We start from the raw sequence: 24,214 nt of genomic DNA, 5'->3' as shown, positions 1-24,214 counted from the left end.
TCCCACGTTGCCTTGGGAAGGGAAAGGCAAAACCGGGAGCTGCTGCGCCTGAGCCTCCGGTGCTGCTGCTGCTGTTGCAAAGCGCCGCCGCGGCTCTTCCTTTTGCCTTTCCCTTCCGAGGCAACGCGGACTGGAGCCGCGCCGGCGGTAGCAACTCCTGACTCAGGGGCCTCCGAGGGGGGGAAGGAGGAGAAGAAGGGGAAAGGGGGGCGATTTCCAAAAATCGGAATTCCAATTTTAATTGGAAGAATATCATGTCTGCTTTTTCTACTACAGTTGTCACTTCAAACGGTCACTAAACGAGCTGAGAACTACCTGGACTGGGCCAGCTGTGGTCTTCTTTCATGCTGGGTGCAGCTGGAGAGGAGGGGGCTTCTCTTGAGTGCCGGATGGGGGTCTTCTTTCAGCCTTTATTTCAAAGGGCAAATTTTACCACGAATCACGAAAGGGCTGCTTTTCAATAATAAAAGAGAGTAAATCAGGGGTGTCCAACCTTGGCAACTTTAAGACTTGTGGACTTCAACTCCCAGAGTTCCTCAGCCAGCAAAGCTGGCTGAGGAACTCTGGGAGTTGAAGTCCACAAGTCTTAAAGTTGCCAAGGTTGGACACCCTGGACTAAATGAAGCATAAATGAATTCAAACGCCACCTATTTCCTACCTGTTCAAATCACTCCATTTTAAAAGGGATGTAGGAAGCATTTGGGTTAAACAGGTGGAAGAACCACTAAAAGCCACACTGGTTTGTTTGTTGTTCCTGCTGTTGTTGTTGAGTTTGCCACTAACCATCCAACCAAAGGGGGGGGGAAACGGGGGCGCGTATGTGAAAAAGCACACTGCAGGTATTTTTAAGGAGGTATGAAGAGGCACTGAGAGGGAACTTCAATTATTCCAATTATTATTCTCAAGAAAGCAGCCGGCTGAGCAAGTCCTTCCAGGAAATTCCTGACCTGCCTTATTTTCTTTCTTCTTTGCTTAGAATAAGAACTCATAAGAGAAACAGAAAACTTCTGTGATTTCACGCTAACCAATAGGGAAGTCTTAATTAAAGGAATGGAAGTGGCAGGAAGAATGGGAGGTGGGATAAAAGGTGAGTTCTAGTCTTGCCTTAGGCATGAAGGCCGGTTGGGTGACTTTGGGCCAATCCGCAAGAGACTGTGAGTTCCACTTCCTCCTTAGGCATGAAGGCCAACTGGGTGACTTTGAGCCAATTCCCAGGAGACGGTGAGTTCTAGTTCCTCCTTAGGCATGAAAGCTGGCTGGATGTCCTTGGGCCAATCACCAGAAGGCAGTGAGTTCTAGTTCTGCCTTAGGCATGAAAGCTGGCTGGATGTCCTTGGGCCAATCACCAGGAGACAGTGAGTTCTAGTTCTGCCTTAGGCATGAAGGCCGGCTGGGTGACTTTGGGCCAATCCTCAGGAGACAGTGAGTTCTGTTTCTTCCCTAGGCACGAAGACCAGCTGGGTGACTTTGGGATAATCCCCAGGAGAAATGAGTTCTAGTTCTGCCTAAGGCATGAAGGCTGTCTGATTGACTTTGGGCCAATCACCAGGAGATGGTTGAGTTCCAGTCCTATCTTAGGCATGAAAAAAGGCTGGGTGACCTTGGGTTAGTCATGCTCTCTCAGCCCAACCGACTTCAGAGGGTTGTTGTGGCAAAAATAGGAGGAGGAAATGTGTCAGATATATAGGTGAAGGTGAGATACAAAAATGCAAAACCTTTAAGATACTGGACTACAGTAAGGACTACAGTTTTCAGAGTTATCATCGGCACAAGTGAAGTAAAGTTCTAGCTCTACTTCTGCCTTAGGCACGAAAGTCCACTTTGTGTGATGACCCGGGGTGTGGCACAAAGGCAACACAGTCAAATAAGCAAGAAGAGTCCCTTTATTATCTCCAACTTTGCCCCCAATGTCCAGGTTACCTTCGATTGGAGAAAAACTCTCCCAGGAACAGCCTTTAATTGGAGAAAATTCAGTCCAAAACAAGATACATACAGACTGTAACTAAAAATCCAAACAAACCAAACTGCAGTAATTAACTTGACAGGGAGGAGAAGGAATTGGAGACTTGAAAGCACAGCAAAACTCACAGTTGGGAAGACACCAGGAACACAGAGAAGCCATGATGATACCAGATAAATTCATGATTTAGTCCCAACAGCTTCCTGCATGCAGCTTCTCTTTTTAAACAGTGTTCCTAGCTGCACCTAATGAAGGGAATCAGGGCCCTTTCCTCCTCCGTAAGCCACGCAACTCAAGTTGCTCCCTTCTCCGTTCCTCCCTATGTGCCCTAGGATGAAGAGGGTGTGGGCCTGGGCCTTTCTCTGAATTCCCTCTCCCTTGCTCTACCTCTCCCCTGCTCTGCCCAGCAGGACTTTGCCCTTCCCCAGTTTCTTCCACAACCAACAGAGTCACACTCCCACTCCCCGTCAGCTGTTCGGCCTCCCCCTCTGAATCAGATACCGACAGGGACATGACACTTTGACTTTGGGCCAGTCGCTCTCTCTCAGCCCAATGCACCTTGCAGAATTGTGAAACTAGGGGGGGGAGATGTCTTTGATACGTTTGCAGCCTTGAGTTACTTGTAAAAATAATACTGGCACGATAATAATATAAAAACACAAAACAAAACAAAACACAAAACCAAAAACAAACTTTTGGCTCACTGTTCTCAGAGAGAAAGATATCTATCCCATCAGGAAATTGTAAAGACCAGAATAAGCATGCAGAACTGAACAGACTGATAGCAGCACACTCCAAGGAATAATTGAATCATGTGGCAAATAGACATATATATGTATGTATATATATATGTATATGTATATGTATATGTATATATATATATATGTATATGTATATGTATATGTATATGTATATATGTATATATGTATATATGTATATATGTACCGTATATACTCGAGTATAAGTCGACCCGAATATAAGCCGAGGCACCTAATTTTACACAAAAAAACTGGGAAAACTTATTGACTCGAGTATAAGCCGAGGGTGGGAAATGCAGCAGCTACTGGTAAATTTCAAAAATAAAAATAATTAATTTGGGAAACGATCTCACTATCATGAAAGGTTTAATTGATTCACTAACCCAAAAGAAGATGATGATGATGACAGCGGGAGGCAGGAGTCACTCTCTTCCCCTCCCTCGGAGGCCCCCTGAGTCAGGAGTCACTACCGCCGGCACGGCCCCAGTCCCGCCGCCTCGGGAAGGGAAAGGCAAAGCGCTTTTGCCTTTCCCTTCCCGGCTGGGCTGCTGGGAGTCGCTGCCGCCGGAGGCCGCGACTCCACACCATTTTTTTTTTCAGAGGGAATCTGACTCGAGTATAAGCCGAGGGGATTTTTCAGCACAAAAATGGGCTGAAAAACTAGGCTTATACTCGAGTATATACAGTATATATGTATATATGTATATATATATATATATATATATATATATATATATATATATATATATATATATATATATATATATATATATGTATGTATATATATATATATATATATATGTATCTATGTTTTCTTAAGTTTTCGTGGGTACTTACATGTATGGTATTCAGCTTTGTTCGGTATTTCCCACGTCATTAGAGTTGTGCTACAACTTTAAAAGCACAACTATAATGACGTGGGAAAATACCCGAACAAAGCTGAATACCATATATGTATCTATATCTATATGTCTGTCTGTCTGTCTATCTATTACCAGCTATTCCTCCTTTCAGAATCATGCGGAATGGGAGACTTGGACTAGGGTCTAGCAAACTTTAGACCATTCAATCACACATTAAAACCTGGAAATATTCTACTATAGATGATAAAAGGTTAAATCGGTGAAGACCATGAAAAAGATGAATTACTGCAAGTTATGTTATGAATACCACCTGACAGATTAGTTGTGACTAGAAGGCCACCAAGTTCACTTCCAACTATGTTTATTCTGTTGCTTACTCTCCTCTATTTTTTAAACGTTTCTGCTAAGAAAGATCCCAGCTATCCACATTCTCTCATGCTATCAAGACGATCTTTCAAAGTAATTTTGACTATTTTCAACTATCTAAAGTAAGTTTTTGGACATCCATACCACTAGGGGCAGGCTACTGGGGGTTCTCAGGGGTTCGAGAGAGCCGCTAGCTAAGATTCAGTGCAGTTCGGAGAAACCCCCCCCAAATCCCACTCCTGGCTGGCCCCGCCCACCCAGCCCCTCCCAGAAGTCCCCATGTGGCCCATTTTCAATGCAGGTAAATGCAGGGCGCGCGCGGAAGCTTGGGGAGGGCGAGAAACGGGCCTCCCGGAAGTTCGGGAAAGCTGGAAATGGGCCCGTTTCTGGCTTCCAGAGAGCCTCCGGAGCCCAGGGCAGCCATTTTCGCCCTCCTGGAGGCTTGAGGAAAGCCTCCGGAGCCTGGGAGGGCGAAAACACTACCCTCCCTGCAGGTGCAGGAGTCCAACTAGGCCACGCCCACCACGGCCACACCCACCCAGCAACTGGGTAGAGAACCCGTTGCTAAAATTTTTGAAGCCGTATGTATGATAAGCCTCAAGAGTTCTCCATGGGGAAAAAAAAAAAAGAGTTATCCACGATACAGTTAAATGGTATTTACAAGTTGAATACCAAACTTAACGTACCGATTTCTAATTTATATCAACAGACAGGACATACAATATACTGTAAGATTGATTCGGATTAATCAGAATGACTTTCTGTTGGCTCTGATTAGAATCTGACATCGAGGTGCCTTTAAAACTTACCTGTGGGGGGTAGTTGCTTTCTGAAGACCACCGTGAAGATTGATCGTTGGGCTTGTCCACTAAAATATTCCTAGAAATATAGAAAGAGACAGGTGTATAAAGAGGAAAAGTTGACCATATGTAATCGTTTTCTAAAATCCCATTTCAAGAAAGCATAGCGGACTGCCTGTCCAGACCTGTCTGGTGCTTTCTTTCACAAGGAATAATGAAACAAGCTGGAAAATCTTCAGTGCAGTGCTCGGTCCAAATCAGGATTCAAATCCTCAACTTACAACCATTGGTTTAGTGGCCATTCAAAGTGACAACTGCACTCAAAAAAGGGACTGGTGGCCATTTTTCACTCTTACGACTGAACATGTTTCCAACAAGCACTGATGATTTGCAAAGGTTTTTCTTTCCAGTTACAATACCTGTTACAAGGCGATTTCTGGATGGTTTCCGATCAGAGTAGATGTTAGTGCAAATGTTACCCACAATCCGCAGATCTAGTGGATTCCCCGAAAATAGGACCTACCCTGAAAGTAAGTCCTAGCTTGATTTTTACACGTGTGCCCAATATAAGTCCTACCCCCCCCCAAAATAAGCCCTAATTAAGATCCTGCCCACCCCAGAGTGGACAGGTAAAAATTAAGCTAGGGTGGGGATGGGAATGGTGGAGCTGCCCTACTACTTACCTTTGGACAGGTGTAGCTAGGCTTTGCTCACCCCGACACCTGCCTTGCCGGCCCATTTCTTCTACAGCCGGCAAGGCTTTCCTGAAGGCCTCTGTAGTTGAGAACAAAACTCTGGATCGATCCAAAGCTCTGTTACTAGCTGCAGAGGCCTTCAGGCTGCAGAAGAAGAAGTTCCTGAAGGCCTCTGACAGCGAAAAGGAGACTGAAGGGGTGGGCGACGCGTGCAAGTGGTTAGTCAGTGGATCTGGGTCCCAAGTACTTTTTTTGGCAGGTCTGTTGTAACTTTGAACAGTCCATAAAGGATCTGTTATAAGTAGAGGACCACTTGTGTTAAGTCCCTGGATATTACAATTGGTAAGAAACCTCTGAAACAGCAAGAAGGAAACTTCCTTTTCTCTTCCAATCCATAGATTGCTCTGGGAAACTTACATCTCCCAGCTTAATCTTTCTTAAAATGTTTTAACAAGCGTACAATACACCGTGCCCACAAAAATATACAAAAAATGATTCAACCAGAACACTGCAATTCCCGCTCTTGAATAAGGGCTTAGAAATGGCAAAAGAAATGTGCTTCCCCCCCCCGCCCCCCTCTATTTCGGCAAACACAGCTGAGGAAAAAGAAAAAAGAAGAAGGAAACAACCAGGGCTGCAATTTTTTCTTACAACAAAAATGCTTGGAAAGGAGACAAGAAACTGAATGGGCCGAATAGAAAGGAGCAAATCTCGTCCTTTGAAAACCCTGAATGGCAGTGATCAGACGTAATCAATCAGAATAATTCTGCCCTTAGAATCCTTCCCCAACACAAAAGAAATAAAAAAGCTTTCCAGCAACAGGGAATCTGATAGCGGCATATATTCAGAGCGTCCTATTTTTTGCAAAGCATTCATCCCGGTGGCTGGTTTCTCTTTATTTCACGTTGATGAGGTTTTGTGGGAATCAGCATTAATATTAGAAGGGTCTCTGCCCCTCCAGATGGGGCTGAACCCCACAAGGGACAGCAGATCCAGCTAGCCTGGCCAAGGGTCAATGTAGCTCAGCAACCTGTGAGGAACCAGCCAGGAATAATCCAGGTCACCTGGGACATCTGCATCAGCTTTGAGGACGAGAAAAAGAACCAGTTTGGGGTAGCAGGGAAGGTGCTGGCCTAGAAACCAGGAGTCTGAGCATTCTAGTGCCACTTTAGGAATAGAAAGCAGGCTGGGTGATTTTGGCCAATCACCAGGAATCTCTGAGTTCTAGTCCCGCCTAAGGCGTGAAAGGCAGCTACGTGACTTTGGACTGATCACCAGGAGATGGTGAGTTCTAGTCAGGGGTGGGATTCAAATTTTTAACAACCGGTTCTGTTGGCATGGCTTGGGTGGTGGGCGTGGCTTGGTGATCATGTGACTGGGTGGACATGGCTTGGTGGTCATGTTATTGGCTGGGTGTGGCCAACTCAATATCACTCACATCGAGGCACGCATCTCCTCGCCTGGCCTCTCATGACTGTGGGGATGCTGCAACAGTCGTAAGTGTGAAAAAGGGTCATAAGTCCCTTTTTTCAGTGCCATTGTGACTTTGTATGGTCACTCCACACAAGCAAAGTACCAGCAAAGGAGGGGGAAAAAACTCCAGAGATGTTCCTGAGACAGGAAGTCTAGTCCTGCCAAGAATGTAATAAGGGTTAACGGAGAGGCAGTTTGTGTAAGCAACACCAGAATGTTTCCTTCCTGCCTTCCTTACAGGATTAGGCCAGTAAAAATTTCTTCTAACAACCGGTTCTCCGAACTGCTTAGAATGTTAACAACCGGTTCTAGCAAATAGGTGCGAACTGGTAGAATCACATCCCTGGTTCTAGTCCTCCTTAGGCCTGAAAGGTGACTAAGTGACTTTGGGCCCATCACTAGGAAACAGGGAGTTCTAGTCCTGCCTTAAGCCTGAAAGGTGACTTTGGGCCAATCACTAGGAGATGTTGAGTTCCAGTCCTCCTTAGGCCTGAAAGTTGACTAAGTGACTTTAGGTCAATCATCAGGTGACAGTGAGTTCTTTAGGCCTGAAAGGTGACTAGCTGACTTTGGGCCAATCATCATTTAGATAAGGGTTAACGAAATTCAAAAGGTTGGACTTAGTTCGCTTGTGGCTACATAGCGATTCTATGCTGATCCCTTTTTTAACTCCACACATAGTTTCTGCCAATCCTTCTCCTACACATTATAAATTCAGGTAGTACTTAACTTACAATATTCATTTAGTGACCATTCAAAGTTACAATACTGAAAAAAATGTGACTTTTGACCATTTTTCACACTTACAACCGTTGTAGCATTCCCCATGGTCATGTGATCAAAATTCAGATCCTAGGCTACTGACTCATATTTATGACAGTTGCAGCGTATCGAGGTCGTGTGATCCCGTTGCGACCTTCGGACCAAGTCAACGAGGAAGCCAGACTCACTTAACAACCCCATTACTAACTGAACAGGTACAGCTCAACAACTAAGCTGTTAACAGCTTAACAACTCTGGCAAGGTAGTTCGCAAAAGTGGGGCAAAATTCACTTAACAATTGTCATGCTTAGCAACAGAAATTTTGAGCTCAGTTGTGGTCGTAAGTCGAGGGACTACCTGTACTTAAAATGGAGCAGATGCAGAGAGAGAGAGAGAGACAGAGACAGAAACAGAGAGAGAGAGACACAGAGACAGAGACACAGAGACAGAGAGACAGAGACAGACAGAGAGAGACGGAGAGAGATAGACCCAGAGAGAGACCCAGAGAGAGAGAGACAGAGAGAGACAGAGACAGAGAGACGGACTTTCAGAGTCCTTGCAAAAAACATCAGCAAAGACAATATTGAATGCAAATCCTGTGCAATTTGTTCGTTGTTGTAACTTTCACTTGTTCATCCCATTCTAGCCTCTGAGATGATTAAATAGACCCATCGCAACATCTCAGTTATGCCGGCTGCACCACTCGGCCTACAAGCATTGGGAGTGTCTGCTCCCCGCCCCCCATTTATTTGGTTACAGGTACTCCTTATTACCCTCTTTCAGATAGTACGAAGAACCTTTCTAACGAGCAAGGGCTCAGGCACATCCTGAAGATGGCTGGGATATTCTCTTTTCTCTTTAAACAGTCTTCTTTCCTCTTTGGTTTGTCCTTTCTGCTGGAAAGATGCTGCCTTTCTCCAGCATCTCCACCCTGGCTCAGTGTTCTATTGATAAGGGTTTAGTAGAACATTATTGATTACTCAATGCTTTGGTTACAAGGGGCATCGCAAAGGACAGTGAAATGATGGTTTTGGAAAAAGTGCCGAGGAAAACTGCTCCAAATACGGAGAATTTATAGGGCTCTTGCAAAACTCCAACAAAGGAAAGTCCATATTGTAGCAAAAAAAAAAAAAAGTCTCATTAGATGGACTTGTTTAGACAAGAATACAACTCAAATCCCCAACCGGAGAATTAACAGATTAACAGAGTTGGAAGGGATCTTGTAGGTCATCTAGTCCAACCCACTGCCCAAGCAGGAGACCCTATACCATTTCTGACAGATGGCAGTCCAGCCTCTTCTTGAAAGCCTCCAGTGATGAAGCTCCCACAACTTCTGAAGGGCAACTTCTATTCCATGGGTTTATTGTTCTGTCAGAGAGTTTCTCCTTATTTCCAGGTTGAATCTCTCCTTGTTCAGTTTCCATCCATCATTCCTTGTCTGGCCTTCAGGTGCTTTGAGAAATAGCTTGATCCCTTTCTCCTCTCTGTGGCAGCCCCTCAAATATTGGAAGACTGCTATCCTGTTTCCCTTGGTCCTTCTCTTCACTAGACTAGCCAGGTCCAGTTCCTGCAACTGTTCTTCATGTTTTAGCCTCCAGTCCCCTAATGATCCCGGTTGCTCTTCTCTACACTTTTTCTAGAGTCTCAACATCTTTTTATCCCCTTTTATACCCAACTAGGTAACATCATCAGTGCTAAAAAATCCCACCCCCTTCTAGCACTAATGATGTTACCTAGTTGGGTCATGAAACATCTGCAAGAAAACAACCCAGCTGAGAGAGCACCAAGGACCCCTCATTTCAACCCTGAGCTACAAATATTCTCCTTTACCAATTATACATTTTTCATTTCCTGCTGCAAATAGTCCTTGTGTGACGACCAGTTGCTCAGTGGCCGTTCAAAGTTATGACAACCCCCTCAAAAGACACTTATGACCTGATTTCAAAGTTCCACAGGCCACAACCCACAATGGTCACATGATCACATTTTGAATGCTTTTGGCAACTGATGCCCTTTTACAGCTGTTTCCGGTGTCTTACAATCACACGATCACAATTTTCGTTTTTGGTTTTAGAAACTAGCTTTTGCTAGTCTCTTGAGTTTACTTTTGATTTCCAGGAAAAATGCCCACTGGATGAAATGGGTTTACAGCCTTTCCAGAGGTGGTATTCAGCAAGTCCTGATCCGTTCTGGAGAGCCGGTAGCGGAAATTTTGAGTAGTTCAGAGAGCCGGCAAATCCCACCTCTAACTGGCCCCGCCCCCATCTATTCTCCGCCTCCCATTGAGTCCCAGCTGATCAGCTGGGTTTTTTTGGGTTGCCCTGAAACAGGAGAACGGAGCTGGAAAGCAGGTTAGTGGGATGGGGAGGGAATGAGGATTTTACAATATCCTTCCCCTGCCACCGCCACCAGGTCACATCACACCCACCAAGCCATGCCCACAGAACTGGTAGTAAAACAATCTGAATCCCACCACTGAGCCTTTAAAAACTGCTTCAAAACAAGTTGTAAAACGAAGCAGAGTCATGTGATGGCCTGCTGAGCAGCAACAACTTACGACCGTCATCCTGGGCTCAATTACGGTTGTAAGTTGAGGACGAAAGAACAGAACAAAAGATTTCTTCCAAGCTTCAGAACCAAACCATTAAAAAGAAACGGCCCCTAAATCTGGATATTCCAGATAATAAATGCAATTGCTATTTTCTGATATTCTACACCAAGGGTCTTCAAACTTGGCAAGTTTAAGACTTGTGGACTTCAACTCCCAGAATTCCTGAGCTAACAAGACGGGAGGAGGAATTCTGGGAGTTGAAGTCCACAAGTCTTCAAGTTTGAAGACCCCTGGAATAGATAAAGAGGTAGAATAGATAGAGAGAAAGAGAGATAGAATATAGAGAGAGAGGGGGAGAGAAAGATTGGATGGATGGATGGAGAGAGAGAGAGAGAGAGAAAGAGAGATAGGATGGATAGATAGATAGATAGATAGATAGATAGATAGATAGAAAGAAAGAGAGAGAGAGAGAGAGAGAGAGAGAGAGAGAGAGAGAGAGAGAGAGAAAGAAAGAAAGAAAGAAAGAAAGAAAGAAAGAAAGAAAGAAAGAAAGAAAGAAAGAAAGAAAGAAAGAAAGAAAGAAAGAATAGATCAAGGGTCTTCAAACTTGGCAAGTTTAAAACTTGTGGACTTCAACTCCCAGATTCCTGAGCTAACATGACTGGAGGAGGAATTCTGGGAGTTGAAGTCCACAAGTCTTCAAGTTTGAAGACCCCTGGAATAGATAAAGAGAGGTAGAATAGATAGATAGAGAGAAAGAGAGATAGAATAGAGAGAGGGAGAGAGAGAGAAAGACAGGATAGAGGGAGAGAGGAGAAAGAGAGGTAGAATAGATAGAGATAGGATAGATAGATAGATAGATAGATAGATAGATAGATAGATAGATAGTAGATAGATAGATAGATAGATAGATAGATAGATAGACAGATAGACAGACAGATAGACAGATAGATAGATAGATAGATAGATAGAATAGATCAAGGGTCTTCAAACTTGGCAACTTTAAGACTTGAGGACTTCAACTCCCAGAAATCCTGAGCTAACATGACTGGAGGAGGAGTTCTGGGAGTTGAAGTCCACAAGTCTTAAAAGCTGTCAAGTTTGCTGTCTATTCTACACCAACACCTAGCAGAAGGTAGCGACATGAACCTCCCAGCTGACCAAATGAGGGCACAGGTAGTCCTCGACATACAACCATTCGATTAGCGACTGTTTGAAGCTACAATACCATGGGGGGGGGGAAGGAAGTGACTTGTGACCATTTTTCACACAACCGTTGCAAGCATTCCCACTGGTGACGTGATCAAAATTCAGCCACTCGGCAACTGGTTCATATGTATGACAGTGGCCGTGTCCAGGGGGCATGTGATCCCCTTTTGCGACCTTCCAACAAGCAAAGCCAGAGTTCCTTAACCACTGAGTTGCTAACTTTAACAACGGATGTGATTCGCTTAGCAACTGCGGCAAGGTCATAAAAACAGGGGCAAAACTCAGCAACTGTCTCGTTTCGCAGCGGAAATTTGGAGCTGCGTTGTAGCTGCAGGCCGAGGGTTTGTGCAATATTTCTCTCCCGACATGTTATATAAAGGAAAAAATAGGATAAAGTTCAACACTTCTTTTGAATCCCAGACTGAATCTCTCGCATCCCATTTTCCCAAAGGTAAACACCAAGTGAGCAAACAGTTGCAAAAGCTTGGAGTTCAAGTTCAAGTTCATTTCTGAGTCCACCGCCCAAAGGGAAATTAATGACACAAGAGCCTCGTCCTGCCAATGTTTGTTCTTCCCGTCTCTCTTTCATGCACGTAGACATGCACTGTGCTCAAAGCTGAATGAGGTGCGTCGCCTCTAATCCCAAATTAAAAATATCACAGGGGTCGCCAACCTTTTTTGGACCTCAGGGACCACCAAACTCATAATTTTAAATCCTGTGGACCAGAGACCCTGGGAAAATTCCCCCCAAAAGTCTGCAGGAAAATTCCCCCACCCCATTTTCCTACTGATCAATCATTCTTTATTTGGGATCAGGATACCATCTCCAGCTCCGTTCTCAGGGAGCGAAAGAGAGACTTTTGGCTTCATGCAAGGAAAGCAGCAGAAGTCTTTCTTTCTCTCCCCCAAACTCCGCCAGAAATGAGTCTTTGGGAGACCTGTCGCCCTAATACAGCCTCTTGGAGCAGGAGGCCTTGCAGGATCCCAAAGACCCATTTCTGGCGGAGTTTGGGGGAGAGAAAGACTTTTGCTGCTTTCCTTGCGTGCAGCCAAAAGCAGGAGAAACAAGCGGAAAGAAGCAGCCCGGTGGCCAGGTCAGGCGTGTGGGGAAAGTTCCCCCCCTCTACCCTTTCCCCTCTACCCTTACTACCTCGTGTTGTTCGCAATGCAAGCGATGCAAGCCTTGTGTTCTCACGGGCCATGTGGGCAGCGCAGCCTTGTGTTCCCGCGCAGCCTGGATTGCTTTCGGGGTGACATTTCTCTGCGGACCACCAAAATTTTCTCACAGACCACCAGTGGTCCCCGGCCTACTGGTGACGACCACTGGATTAGAACACCCAATTTTTTCCCCCATTGCATAACTTGTTTGAAGTCCTTTCCTATTAACCGAGGCTGAGAATAGATTCAGGTTAGCTAAAATGTTTAAAAAATATGTCTAGAAAATGCTGGAAATGTAATTTTAAAAAACGGGCTTATTTTGGCAAAAATGTTGGGCAAAAATACACAGGTGGCTAGAAAAGATAGTAGGGGAACATGTAGATTTTTTTAAACCTGAACTGTTTTTATTAGGGATGATATCAGAAACAAATTGATAAATATGTATTTAATATTACATGGCTTAAGAGCAGCGAGGATTATCTTCACACCATATTGGAAAAATGAAGCAACACCGCAAGATGAAGAGATAATAAAGAAGATATTAGATTGTGCAGAAATGGACAGACTTACATTGAAAATGAAACAGAAAGAAGGCACAGAATATTATCAAACGTGGAACCTATTTTACCAATGGTTGGAAAAAAAGGGGTGGAGAGTAAGAATGGAATATGTATTGCTAAGCAAATTAAATACCCACACGTTTATTAAGCACTAAGAAATGTAATTAATAGAAAATATGTGTGAGGGCTCCAGTATTCACCCCCCTTTAAATCATGAGCCTCTAGCCAGATCTTTCAAAGCTTAAAGATTTATTAGGAGTGAACACGCCGGCACTGCCTGGATGCAGCCGACTCTGAGACACATAATTCATTGTCACCCTTGACCCTGGTTTTCCCCCACCCCCTGGGTGTATCGTAATGCATATTCTCCAACAGGACACGTCCATAGCCCAGAGTCATCAATCATGTTCTCCAGTTAGAATTTTGTGTGGCAGAAACTTCAGTCGCCTAGAAATTATCTATGAAAACATTTAATGCAATACTTCCCCACTTCCCTTTCTGCTGGCAACTCTTAAAAGACCAGAGAAATGTTTTATGAGTTGACAATATATATTTAAAAAAATAGATTCAGAAATACAGACAGGATTTCAGGATTTCGAGGTACAGCGACAATCGAGCCTGACATTTGTGTTGCTAAGTGAGACATTTCTTAAGTGAGTTTTAGCCCGTTTTACGACCTTTCTTGCCACAGCTGTTAAGTAGATCAGTTAAGTTAGCAACATGGTTGTTAAGTGAATCTGGCTTCCCTGTTGACTTTGCTTGTCAGAAGCAAAGTCTTTGCTTGACCCCAGGATGCTGCAACGGTCATATGAGTCAGTTGCCAAGCGGCTGAATTTTAATCACATGACCATGGAGATGCTGCAACCGTCATAAGTGTGAAAAATGGGCATAAGTCCCTTTTTTACAGTGCTGTTGTAACTTGGAAATGAACTGTTGCATGTCAAAGACTACCTATACTTGCTCGAAGTCCTTTCTTATTAACCGAGACGGAGAACAGATTCAGAAATATTCGTGAGGGAAACTAATTTAGATCCTTCAGCTCATGCACTCAAATAACCTCATGGCTTGCACACATTTACTACTGCCATAATGTGATTCACTTGTTTTCCACTTAATGAACCTCCTTGTCGTTGTAATTTATGTGAACCGAGCCCAGCTCTTAAATGACTCACTTCCCCAAATGCTCAAACAGGTACTAGACAGTCAAAGTCTTGGGTTTCTTGATAGTAATTCAATTACCACTTGGAAGGTAAAGTTTCCGACTTCTGTCTTAAAAGCTGTGCACCACATAATCTGTTCTAAATCTCTCCAGTTAAATACCACGTTTCCCTGAAAACAAGACCCTGTCTCACTATTTTTTTTTTGCCACCAAAAAAAGGTACCAGGTCTTACTTTCGGGGGATGTCATCCACTGACTAACCTCACTTGTACTCGTCGCCCCTGGCCTCCTTTTCGCTGTCAGAGGCCTTCAGGAATTTCTTCTTCTGTGGCCAGCAAGGCTTTCCTGAAGGCCTCTGCAACTGATAATGGAGCTCTGGATCGATCCAGAGCTTTGTTCTCAACGACACAGGGCTTCAAGGAAAGCCTTGCCGGGTGCAGAAGAAATGGCCAAGCAAGGCAGGTGGTCGGGTGAGCGAGGCCTAGCAGGCATGATATTCCCTCTGGAAAAAAAATCGGGGCCGCCAAAAGAGACCCCCACCCGCCAAGAAATCGCTGCCCAGCTCCCTTTTCTGCCGATCAGCGGCCTCCGCCGCCCGCTCACCCGCCCGGGCTCCGCCGCACCGCCCGCCGCCGCACCGCCCACCCGCCGGGCTCGCCGCACCGCCCGCCACTCGCACCGCCCACCCGCCCGCCCGGGCTCCGCTCGCACCACCCGCCGCTCGCACCGACCGCCGCTGCGCACCGCCCGCCCGCCCAGGCTCCGCTCGCACCGCCCGCCGCTTGCACCGCCCGTCGCACCGCCCGGCTCCGCGCGGCGATTCCAAAAAATCGAATTCGATTTTAATCGGAAGAATATCATGTCTGGCCTAGCTAGAGCTGTCCAAAGGTAAGTAGTAGGGCAGCTCCACCATTCCCATCCCCACCCTAGCTTAATTTTTACCCGTGCATTCTGGAGTGGGTGGGATCTTAATTAGGGCTTATTTTGAGGGGTAGGGCTTATATTGGGCACACAGGTAAAAATCAAGCTAGGATTTACTTTCAAGGTAGGTTGTATTTTTGGGGAAAGGAACAGCCCACCCACAACATTGTTGTGGGTCCTTGGTATTCCAGCAGTTTAAGACCTCCCTACTTATCAACTTAATTTCAAAACTTTTATAATTTTACAACCTGTTTGCAAGAAAGAACCCAAACGAGCTGTCAGACGAGGAGACCCGAACTCATGGGTAGCATCACTTTGCGATGGACGAGGCCATACATTCAGTTTTTCAGCTATTAAGATTGTTGGCCAAGAAGAGACAAAAACAGCCAGGGAAAAATCATTGCCGCCTGGGAAACAGACTCCTTGTCATTGAACAGGAGTGCTGATTTACCACCAGCTTATCAAGTAAGGAAACAACAGCCAATCGCCAGCCATCAACATACCAATCCATCAATAGGAAGGCACCACATAAATACGGCACATAGAATAGCCCAAAGCACATGTTCTGGTAGAGGGAAGTTCCCCGAGGATAGGTTCCAGGCGTGAAAATGCCACTCTATAATGCCTTGGCAAGACCACACTTGGAATAGCGCATCCAGTTGTGGTTGCCACATTGTAAAAAAAGATGTTGAGGCTCTAGAAAGAGTGCAGAGAAGAGCAACAAAGATGATTAGGGGAATAATGATGATTAGAGGAATAATGATAAGGACTGGGAGGACAACATGATATGATAGTAGTCTTCCATGGTGGCACAGTGGTTAGAATGCAGTATTGCAGGCTAAATCTGCTGACTGCAGGCTGCCAACAGTTTGGCAGTTCAATTCTCACTGACTCAAGGTTGACTCAGCTGTCCATCCTTCCGAGGTCGGTAAAATGGGGGCCCGGATTGTTGGGGGCAAGAGGCTGACTCTGTAAACAGCTTAGAGAGGACATAGTGCAAAGCACTATGAAGCGGTATACAAGTCTAAGGGCTATTGCTATTTGAGGAGCTTGCACAAAGAAGAGGGGGTCAAGCTATTCTCCAAAGCATCTGAAGGCAGGACAAGAAGCAACGGGTGGAAACTCATCCAGGAGAGAAGCAATCTGGAATTAAGGAGGAATGTCCTGAGAGTGAGAACAATTAATCAGGGGAACGACTTGCCTCCAGAAGTTGTGGATGCTTCAAGACTAGAGGTTTTTAAGAAGAGACTGGACAGCCATTTGTCTGAAAAGGTAGAGAGTTCCCTGCCTGAGCAGGGGGATGGACTAGAACAGCGGTCACCAACCAGTGGGCTGTGAGAAAATTTTGGTGGGCCGCAGAGAAATCTCACCCGCAGAGCACCCCCCCACCAAAGCAATTAATCCAGGCTGCGCAGAAACACAAGGCTGCTCAGCCCACATGGCCCGAGGGAACCCTCCCCCTCGCCCACTCACTCCTTACCTGGTAAACTTGTCTGCTAAGTTGCTATTTTTCCTTTTTCCGACCATCATCTGTTCTGCTGTGCCGGGAGATTTAGATTAGCTAGGAAGCAGGAAATGGTTGGATTTCTTGCTTCCTAGCTAGTCTTTAGATCTTCAGCTCAGCACAGCCCAACCTCCCTTTGGACTGAAGGTTTGCTTGCAAGCAAATTCAGTGGAGACTCACAGCAAGCAAATTTGAGAGACTCAGCTAGCGGATGGCAGGTAGATAGATCACTGAATGATTCTGTGAGCAACTCAATCTGCCTGCTTTGCCTGATTTTGGGTAAAAGTTGCTTTTTTTAACAAAAAGATTCAATATTTACATACATGGTGTGTTGTGAGTTAATTTTGCGAGTTTGCTTGCAAGCCAAATTTTATGTGACAGACTGAGCTAGCCGATGGCAGATAGATAGATCTCTGAATGAATCTGTGATTCTGTGAGCAACTCAATCTGCCTGCCTGCTTTGCCTGATTTTGGGTAAAAGTTGCTCTTTTTATATAAAACATTCAATATTTATATAAATATTTATAATATTTACATACAAGCCATGCCCAGCCACTCACATGACCACCAAGCCATATCCATAAATTAGGCCACGCCCACATATCTGGTTAGTGGTTCCCTGGGATTTAAAATTATGAGTTTGGTGGTCCCTGAAGTCCAAAAGGTTGGCGACTGAGCTTGCTGTAAGAACCTTCAATTGGCCATACCTGTATTTTTATTTAAGCTGAGTTTAGGGTTCAGAGTGTTATAATTCAGTAATAAACATCTCTTGCTTTTTTTCCCCTTCATTGTGTGAGCCTTAATTTTCACCTCCAACACAACAGTTTTTCTGGAGGAGGAGGAGGAGGCTAGAAAGCAAAAGATATGGCGTTCTAGTCCCTCCTTGGGTATGAAAGCCGGCTGGGTGACTTTGGGCCAATCACCAGGAGACTGTGAGTTCTAGTCCCGCCTTGGGCATGAAAGCCAGTTGAGTGACTTTGGGCCAATCACCAGGAGACTGTGAGTTCTAGTCCCGCCTTGGGCATGAAAGCCAGTTGAGTGACTTTGGGCCAATCACCAGACTGTGAGTTCTAGTCAAACCTTAGGCATGAAAGACCGCTGGGTGACTTTGGGCCAATCACCAGGAGACTGTGAGTTCTAGTCCCGCTTTGGGTATGAAAGCCAACTGGGTGACATTGGGCCAGTTCCTCTCTCTCAGTTCAACCCACCTCACAGGGCTGTTGTTAAATAAGAGAAGAAAGAGGTATTTAATATCTTGGCCACCTTGAGTCCTTTGTAAAAATAATAAAGGTTGGATACAAATAAACAATAAAATAAAATAAAACTGGAGGGTGAAATGGTATCAAACCTTCTAGGAAACCATTTACAGAAGGAATTATCTACAGAAAGATTTAAGTCTCTAATCATGAAAGGACTCTCCCCTTGCTTATCTCTCCGTGGTTAGAAACCCGATGTTTCCCTCACAGTATCTTGCAGGAAAATGTAAAAGCAAAAACAAGCAACCTCAAGTTTTACAAATTACTGGCTATCAGCAAAGTATAAAGCAACTTCTTTACAAACCAAAAAATAATAACGAATGTTAATACTAAAAATAAAAAAAAACAGGTTTGCAACTATTTCAACTGTCATACACAGAAGCTGAGAAGGCAACGATGCATGGTGGATATCATAGGGAAAAGATGGACATAAATGGAATAATTAGGCAATTTTTGATACTCATAGCTTTCTCATACTCCATCTGATTCTTACATCCCCCCATTAATTTCCAGATCATCTTTGACTTACATCGATTCATTTACCGACCAAAGATACGACAGCACTGAAAATAGTGACTTAGGAGCAAAGCGTTCCTGCATCCCCATAGTCACGCGATCCAAAATATTGCACGCTTAGCAACCAGCATGGATTTACAATACACAGGCAGTCCTCAACCTACGATCCACAACTGAGCCCGGCGTTTGCGTGGTGAAGTGAGATACTTGTTAAGCGCCTTTGCTCTGTTTTACGACTTTCGTCGCTTAATGTTGCTTAAGTGAATCGATGCAGTTCTTATATTAGTAACACGGTCGTTAAGCGAGTCGGGCTTCCCCGTTGATTTTCCCTTTTCAGAAGGTCCCAAAAGGGGATGTGACTCTGGGACACTGCAAATCGTCGTAAAGGCGAGTCGGTTGTCAAGCATCCGAATGTAAATCACGTGATCATGGAGAAGCTGCAACGGTCGTAAGTGTGAAAAGGGGTTGTAAGTCCCTTTTTTTCAGTGCCTTTGTAACTTTGAGTAGTCTCTAAATGAACTGTTATAAGTCGAGGACTATCTGTATTTGCAGCATCCTGTGTCCCATGATTGGCATTCGAGGCCTTCTATGCCAGCTTTCAACATGTCAAGCCAAAGGGAGCAGCTGGATTCACTTAATGACTGTGATTCACTTAACGGCTGCAGTGATTCACTTAACGGTGGCAAAAAAAATGATAAAATTGAGCATGACTTCTAATAACCTCCTTGCATAGCAACGGAAATTCTAGTCCCCTGTTGTGGTCGTAAGTCAAGGACTACTTTCATTTAGCAGCAGCAACTTTCCCCTCCCAAAAGTTCTTTGCAAGGTCCTGTTTTCCTCCTATTCCAGGCAGACACCTTCAAAACATTCGTGCCTCCTTGCAATTTTCATTAAAATCTTATTTCAATGTATGCTGACTAGCGTACATTCAAAGTGACACTAAAGTTATTCTAAGTCTAATTTTTCATACTCTCAGTTCTCAATATGTACCTTGTTGTCCTCAGTTTACATCACACCATTGTGCCTTTTCCTCTTGTCTGAACTTAAAAGAGATCTTTATGAGAGAAAAGCTAGGAAGAAAGTAGATGGCCTTTACACAAAGAAAGATCTTTGGTTGGGGAAACTGGGAGACAGTGGAGGATGGGGCGGGGGGGGATTGGACTACCATGGAAGACCTCCAAGATCCCTTCCTACTCTATTCTGTAAAACAAAACAAAACAAAGATCTGAAGAACCAGGTTGGAGACCGATGGTCTAAGGCAGTGATCCCCAACCTTTTTGGACGCTGCCCGGTACCGACATCAGCTGGGCGCGCGCCGGTACCGACATCAGCTGGGCGCCGACCGGCCCGGCATCAGCTGGCGCCGCCATCTTTTGATGAAAAAGTGCTTCCGGTGAGCTCACTGGAAGCACGTTTTCATCAAAAAAGATGGCGGCATCAGCGCTTCGTGAGCTTTTCCAGGTAGAAATGGCTTTCTACCCGGAAAGCTCACCGAAGCGATGCCGCTTATCTTTTGATGATGAAAACGTGCTTCCGTGAGCTTTCTACCCGGAAAAGCTCACCGGAAGCACTTTTTCATCAAAAAGATGGCGGCGCCCAGCAAGCCAGCGGCCCGGTAGGAGTTGTTCCGCGGACCGGGACCGGTCCGCGGACCGGTGGTTGGGGACCCCTGGTCTAAGGTGGCCTCTTGGAATCAAGCAATAATGGGGTGCCACATCTATCAGTGCCTAGCTCTGCTCAAAGGCTCTAATTGCTGGGAAAGGTAGAAGGAGGAAGGAGGAGGAGGAGGAGAGAGATAGATGAAGAAGTGGAAGAAGAAGATGTAGAAAAGGAAGAGGACAGAGGAAAAAGAGGAAGAAGAGGACAAAGAAGGATAAAGAAGAGGAAGAGGAGGAAAAAGATGAGGACGAAGCGGAAGAAAAGGAGGAAGAAGAGAAAGAGGAAGAAGAGGAGGAAAAGGAAGAAAAAGAGGAAAAAGAGGATGAAGACGAAGAGGAAGAGAAAGAGGGAAAAAAGAAGAGAAAAATGAAGAAGAGGAGGAAAAAGATGAGGCCGAAGAAGACAAAGAGGAGGAGGAAGAGAAAGAGGAAGAAGAGGAGGAAAAACGAAGAGGATGAAGAAGAGGAAGAAAAAAGAGGAAGAAGAGGAAAATGAAGATGAAAAAGATGAGGGGAAGAAGAGAAAGAAGATGAAGAGTAGGAGGAGGAAGAGGAAGCAGAGGAAAAAAGATGAAGAAGAGAAAGAGAAGAAGAAGAGGAAAAAGTGGAAGAAAGAAGAGGAAGAAAAGAAAGGAGGAAGAGGAAGAAGAGGAAGAGGAGGAAAAAGAAGAGGAAAATGAAGAAGAGGAGGAAAAGATGAGGGGGAAGAAGAGGAGGAAGAGGAGGAAAAAAGAAGGAAGAAGAGGATGAAGAAGGATAAAGAGGAAGAGGAGGAAAAAGATGAAGAGGAAAAGGAAGAAAAAGAGGAAAAAGAGGATGAAGACGAAGAGGAAGAGAAAGAGGGAAAAAGAAGAGAAAAATGAAGAAGAGGAGGAAAAAGATGAGGAAGAAGAAGAAAAAAAGATGAGGCCAAAGAAGACAAAGAGGAGGAGGAAGAGAAAGAGGAAGAAGAGAAAGAAGAGGAAAATGAAGATGAAAAGATGAGGGGAAGAAGAGGAAGAAGATGAAGAGTAGGAGGAAGAAGAGGAAGCGGAGGAAAAAGATGAAGAAGAGAAAGAGGAAGAAAAGGAAGAGAAAGAAGAGGAAGGAAGAAGAGGAAGAGGAAGAAGAAGAAGAAAAGATGAGGGGAAGAAGAGGAAGAGGAAAAAGAAGGAAGAAGAGGAAGAAGAGGAGGAAGAAGAGGAGGAAAAAAGAGGAGGAAGAGGAAATGAAAAAGATGAGGGGAAGAAGAGGAAGAAGATGAAGAGTAGGAGGAGGAAGAGGAAGCAGAGGAAAAAAGAGGAAGATGAAGTAGAGAAAGAGGAAGAAGAGGAAGGAAGAAGAGGAAGAAGAGGAAGAGGAGGAAAAAAGAAGAGGAAAATGAAGAAGAGGAGGAAAAAGATGAGGGGGAAGAAGAGGAAGAGGAAAAAGAAGGAAGAAGAGGAAGAAGAGGAGGAAGAAGAGGAGGAAAAAAGAGGAGGAAGAGGAAATGAAAAAGATGAGGGGAAGAAGAGGAAGAAGATGAAGAGTAGGAAGAGGAAGAGGAAGCAGATGAAAAAGATGAAGATGAAGTAGAGAAAGAGGAAGAAGAGGAAGGAAGAAGAGGAAGAAGAGGAAGAGGAAAATGAAGAAGAGGAGGAAAAAGATGAGGGGGAAGAAGAAGAGGAAGAGGAGGAAAAAGAAGAAGAGGAAGAGGAAGAAGAGGATGAAGAAGAGGGAGAAGAGGAGAAAGAAAAGAGGAAGGGAAAAAGGAGAAAGAAGAGGAGGAAGATCAACAAGGAGAAGGAAGACCCTGAGTCCAGTGGCAACGAAGACCCCATTGCCAGCCCTGCCACAAGCTCATACAGATACCCCCCCCCGCCCGCCCCCCACAAGATGCATCCGATACCCCTAAGAATCCAGGCTGCTCGGGCGGCCCCTGATCAACCCACCAAGCCTCCCTAGAAGACCCCCGTCCTTCTCCCTCCCTTCCAGGCCGCCCCCCTCTTAGGCAAACCAACCCACCACCCCTTGAGAGGCGGCCTCCTTACCTGGCCATGGGGGGAGGGGACTCCCCACAGGTGGGTAGGACCCCACAAACCGAGAAGCCCCTCCCTCCTCCTCCCCCCCAGCCTTCATTCGCCTTTGCAACGGCTGTTTGGGGAGGGGGGTTAATGGGACCCCCCCCTCCCCACCTGGGAGAGCAGGAATCGGGATTGGCAAAGAAAAAAGTCTCCCCCTCCCGGATCCTTGACCTCCTTCAGAAGAGAAACTCGACCTCCCCACGTACCCGGTTGTGGACCCGCAAGCCCATCCTCCGCGCTCTCCTTCAGCCGGGGAAGATGGGGCGGTGGTCCCAGAGCCCGCGGAGAGGGGCTGCCTTGAGGGCTTCCCTCCGCCCCCCGCCCACCCCACCCCACCCCACCCCACGGCCGACTCACTCGGGCAGGTAGGTGGAGGAGAAGCTGCTCCAGCGGTGGAGGGTGTAGGCCAGGACCCGGCTGCCGAGGAGCCCCGACGACCCTGGGCCGAAGCCTAGGCCCGACGCCGCCATCTTGTCAGCCGCCGCCGCCGGGGAGGAGGAACCATAGAGTGGGCGGAGGGGAAGGAAGGGAAAGAAAAGGGAGAGGAAATAGAGGCGCGCACTTCCGCCTGCCGCTGGGACGCTCGCCTTTCTTTGGTGGCCTCGACTACGCACGCCCTCAAAGTCTCAGAATATAGGTTCGCAGTAGAGCCGGAAGTATGGAGGTCGCGCGGTGGGAAGGATTCAACCGGGTCTCTTGGGGAAAGAGGAGGAGGGGACAGGAGGAGGAGGAGAGAGGGCGGGGCGTCTTAAAGGGGCTGACGCGCGATTTTCGACTTTGGAGAGCCTCTATGGCTGGTTTTGCTACTAACAGTATAACAGATTGACAGAGTTGGAAGGGACCTTGTAGGTCATCTAGTCCAACCCTACTAGCAGGTAGTCCTCGACTTATGGCCACAATTGAGCCCCCCCCTCGAATTTATGCCGGTAAGTGAGAAATTCGTTAAATGAGTTTCGCCCCGCTTTACGACCTTTCTTGCCGCCGTTGTTAAGCAAATCGCCGGAGTTATTCAGTTAGTGACCCTGTTGTTAAGTGAATCCGGCTTCCCCATGGGCGTTGCTTGTCAGAAAGTCACAAAAGGGGATCGCATGACAGGGCAACCGTCATAAATGCGAGTCAATTGTCATGCATGCAAAGGTAGGTCATGTGATCCTGGGGATGCTGTGACAGTCGTAAGTCTGGAAAATGGTCATAAGTCACTTTAATCGGGACCCTTGTAACTTTGGTCACTAAACAAACTGTTGTAAATTGACGATTACCTTCATGCTAAGCCGGAGTTTCTCAAACTTGGCAACTTTAAGATGGATGGACTTCAAGTCCCAGAATTTCCCAGCAAGCTTGCTGGCTGGCTGGGGAATTCTGGGAGTTAAAGTCCACTCATCTTAAATTTGCCAAGTTTGAGAGCCACTGAGTTAGACAGTGATCTGTCCTTGGCTCCCCACCCAGTGAGTTTTGCAACCCAGATCTGCTTTCCTTGGCTTAGTTCAGGGGTTCCCAAACTTGGCAACTTTAAGACTTGTGGACTTCAATTCCCAGAATTCTGGGGATTGTGGGAGTTGAAGTCCACAAGTCTTAAAGTTGCCAAGTTTGGAGACCTCTGGCTGAGTTTAACATGTTCAAAACAATTGGATGGACAGACAAATATGAAAGGACTGAGACAGATGAGAGAGTGGATGGATGGATGGAAGGATGGATGGATGGGTGGGTGGACAGATGGACAGACAAATATGAAAGGACTGAGACAGATGAGAGAGTGGGTGGATGGATGGATGGATGGATGGATGGATGGATGGATGGATGGATGGATGGATGATGCATGGATGGACAGACAAATATGAAAGGACTGAGACAGATGAGAGAGTGGGTGGATGGATGGAAGGATGGATGAGTGGGTGGACAGATGGACAGACAAATATGAAAGGACTGAGACAGATGAGAAAGTGGATGGATGGTTGGATGGATGCATGGATGGACAGACAAATATGAAAGGACTGGTGACAGAT

General features: G+C 45.7%; 1 protein-coding gene across 1 annotated transcript in view; it reads right to left on the bottom strand.

Annotated features, from left to right (window-relative positions):
• The window catches only part of MKLN1 (muskelin 1), a 102,678-nt gene extending 79,972 nt beyond the window's left edge, over positions 1-22,706 (bottom strand). Inside the window, exons 1-2 of the mRNA XM_026687528.2 lie at positions 22,569-22,706; positions 4,757-4,826 (exon numbers count right to left, since the gene is read on the bottom strand). Of these exons, the coding sequence (XP_026543313.1) occupies positions 4,757-4,826; positions 22,569-22,681 (183 nt within the window). The 5' untranslated portion in view covers positions 22,682-22,706. The remainder of the gene's footprint in view (positions 1-4,756; positions 4,827-22,568) is intronic.
• Positions 22,707-24,214: the final 1,508 nt, after the last annotated feature.

Source organism: Notechis scutatus, chromosome 6 (genome assembly GCF_049901735.1).
Source record: "Notechis scutatus isolate UNSWTSFEM ecotype Mainland chromosome 6, rNotScu1.2, whole genome shotgun sequence".
In the NCBI taxonomy this organism is placed as follows: Eukaryota; Metazoa; Chordata; class Lepidosauria; order Squamata; family Elapidae; genus Notechis; species Notechis scutatus.
The sequence above is the reverse complement of the archived record's forward strand: the minus strand, read 5'-3'. Positions and strand labels throughout refer to the sequence as shown.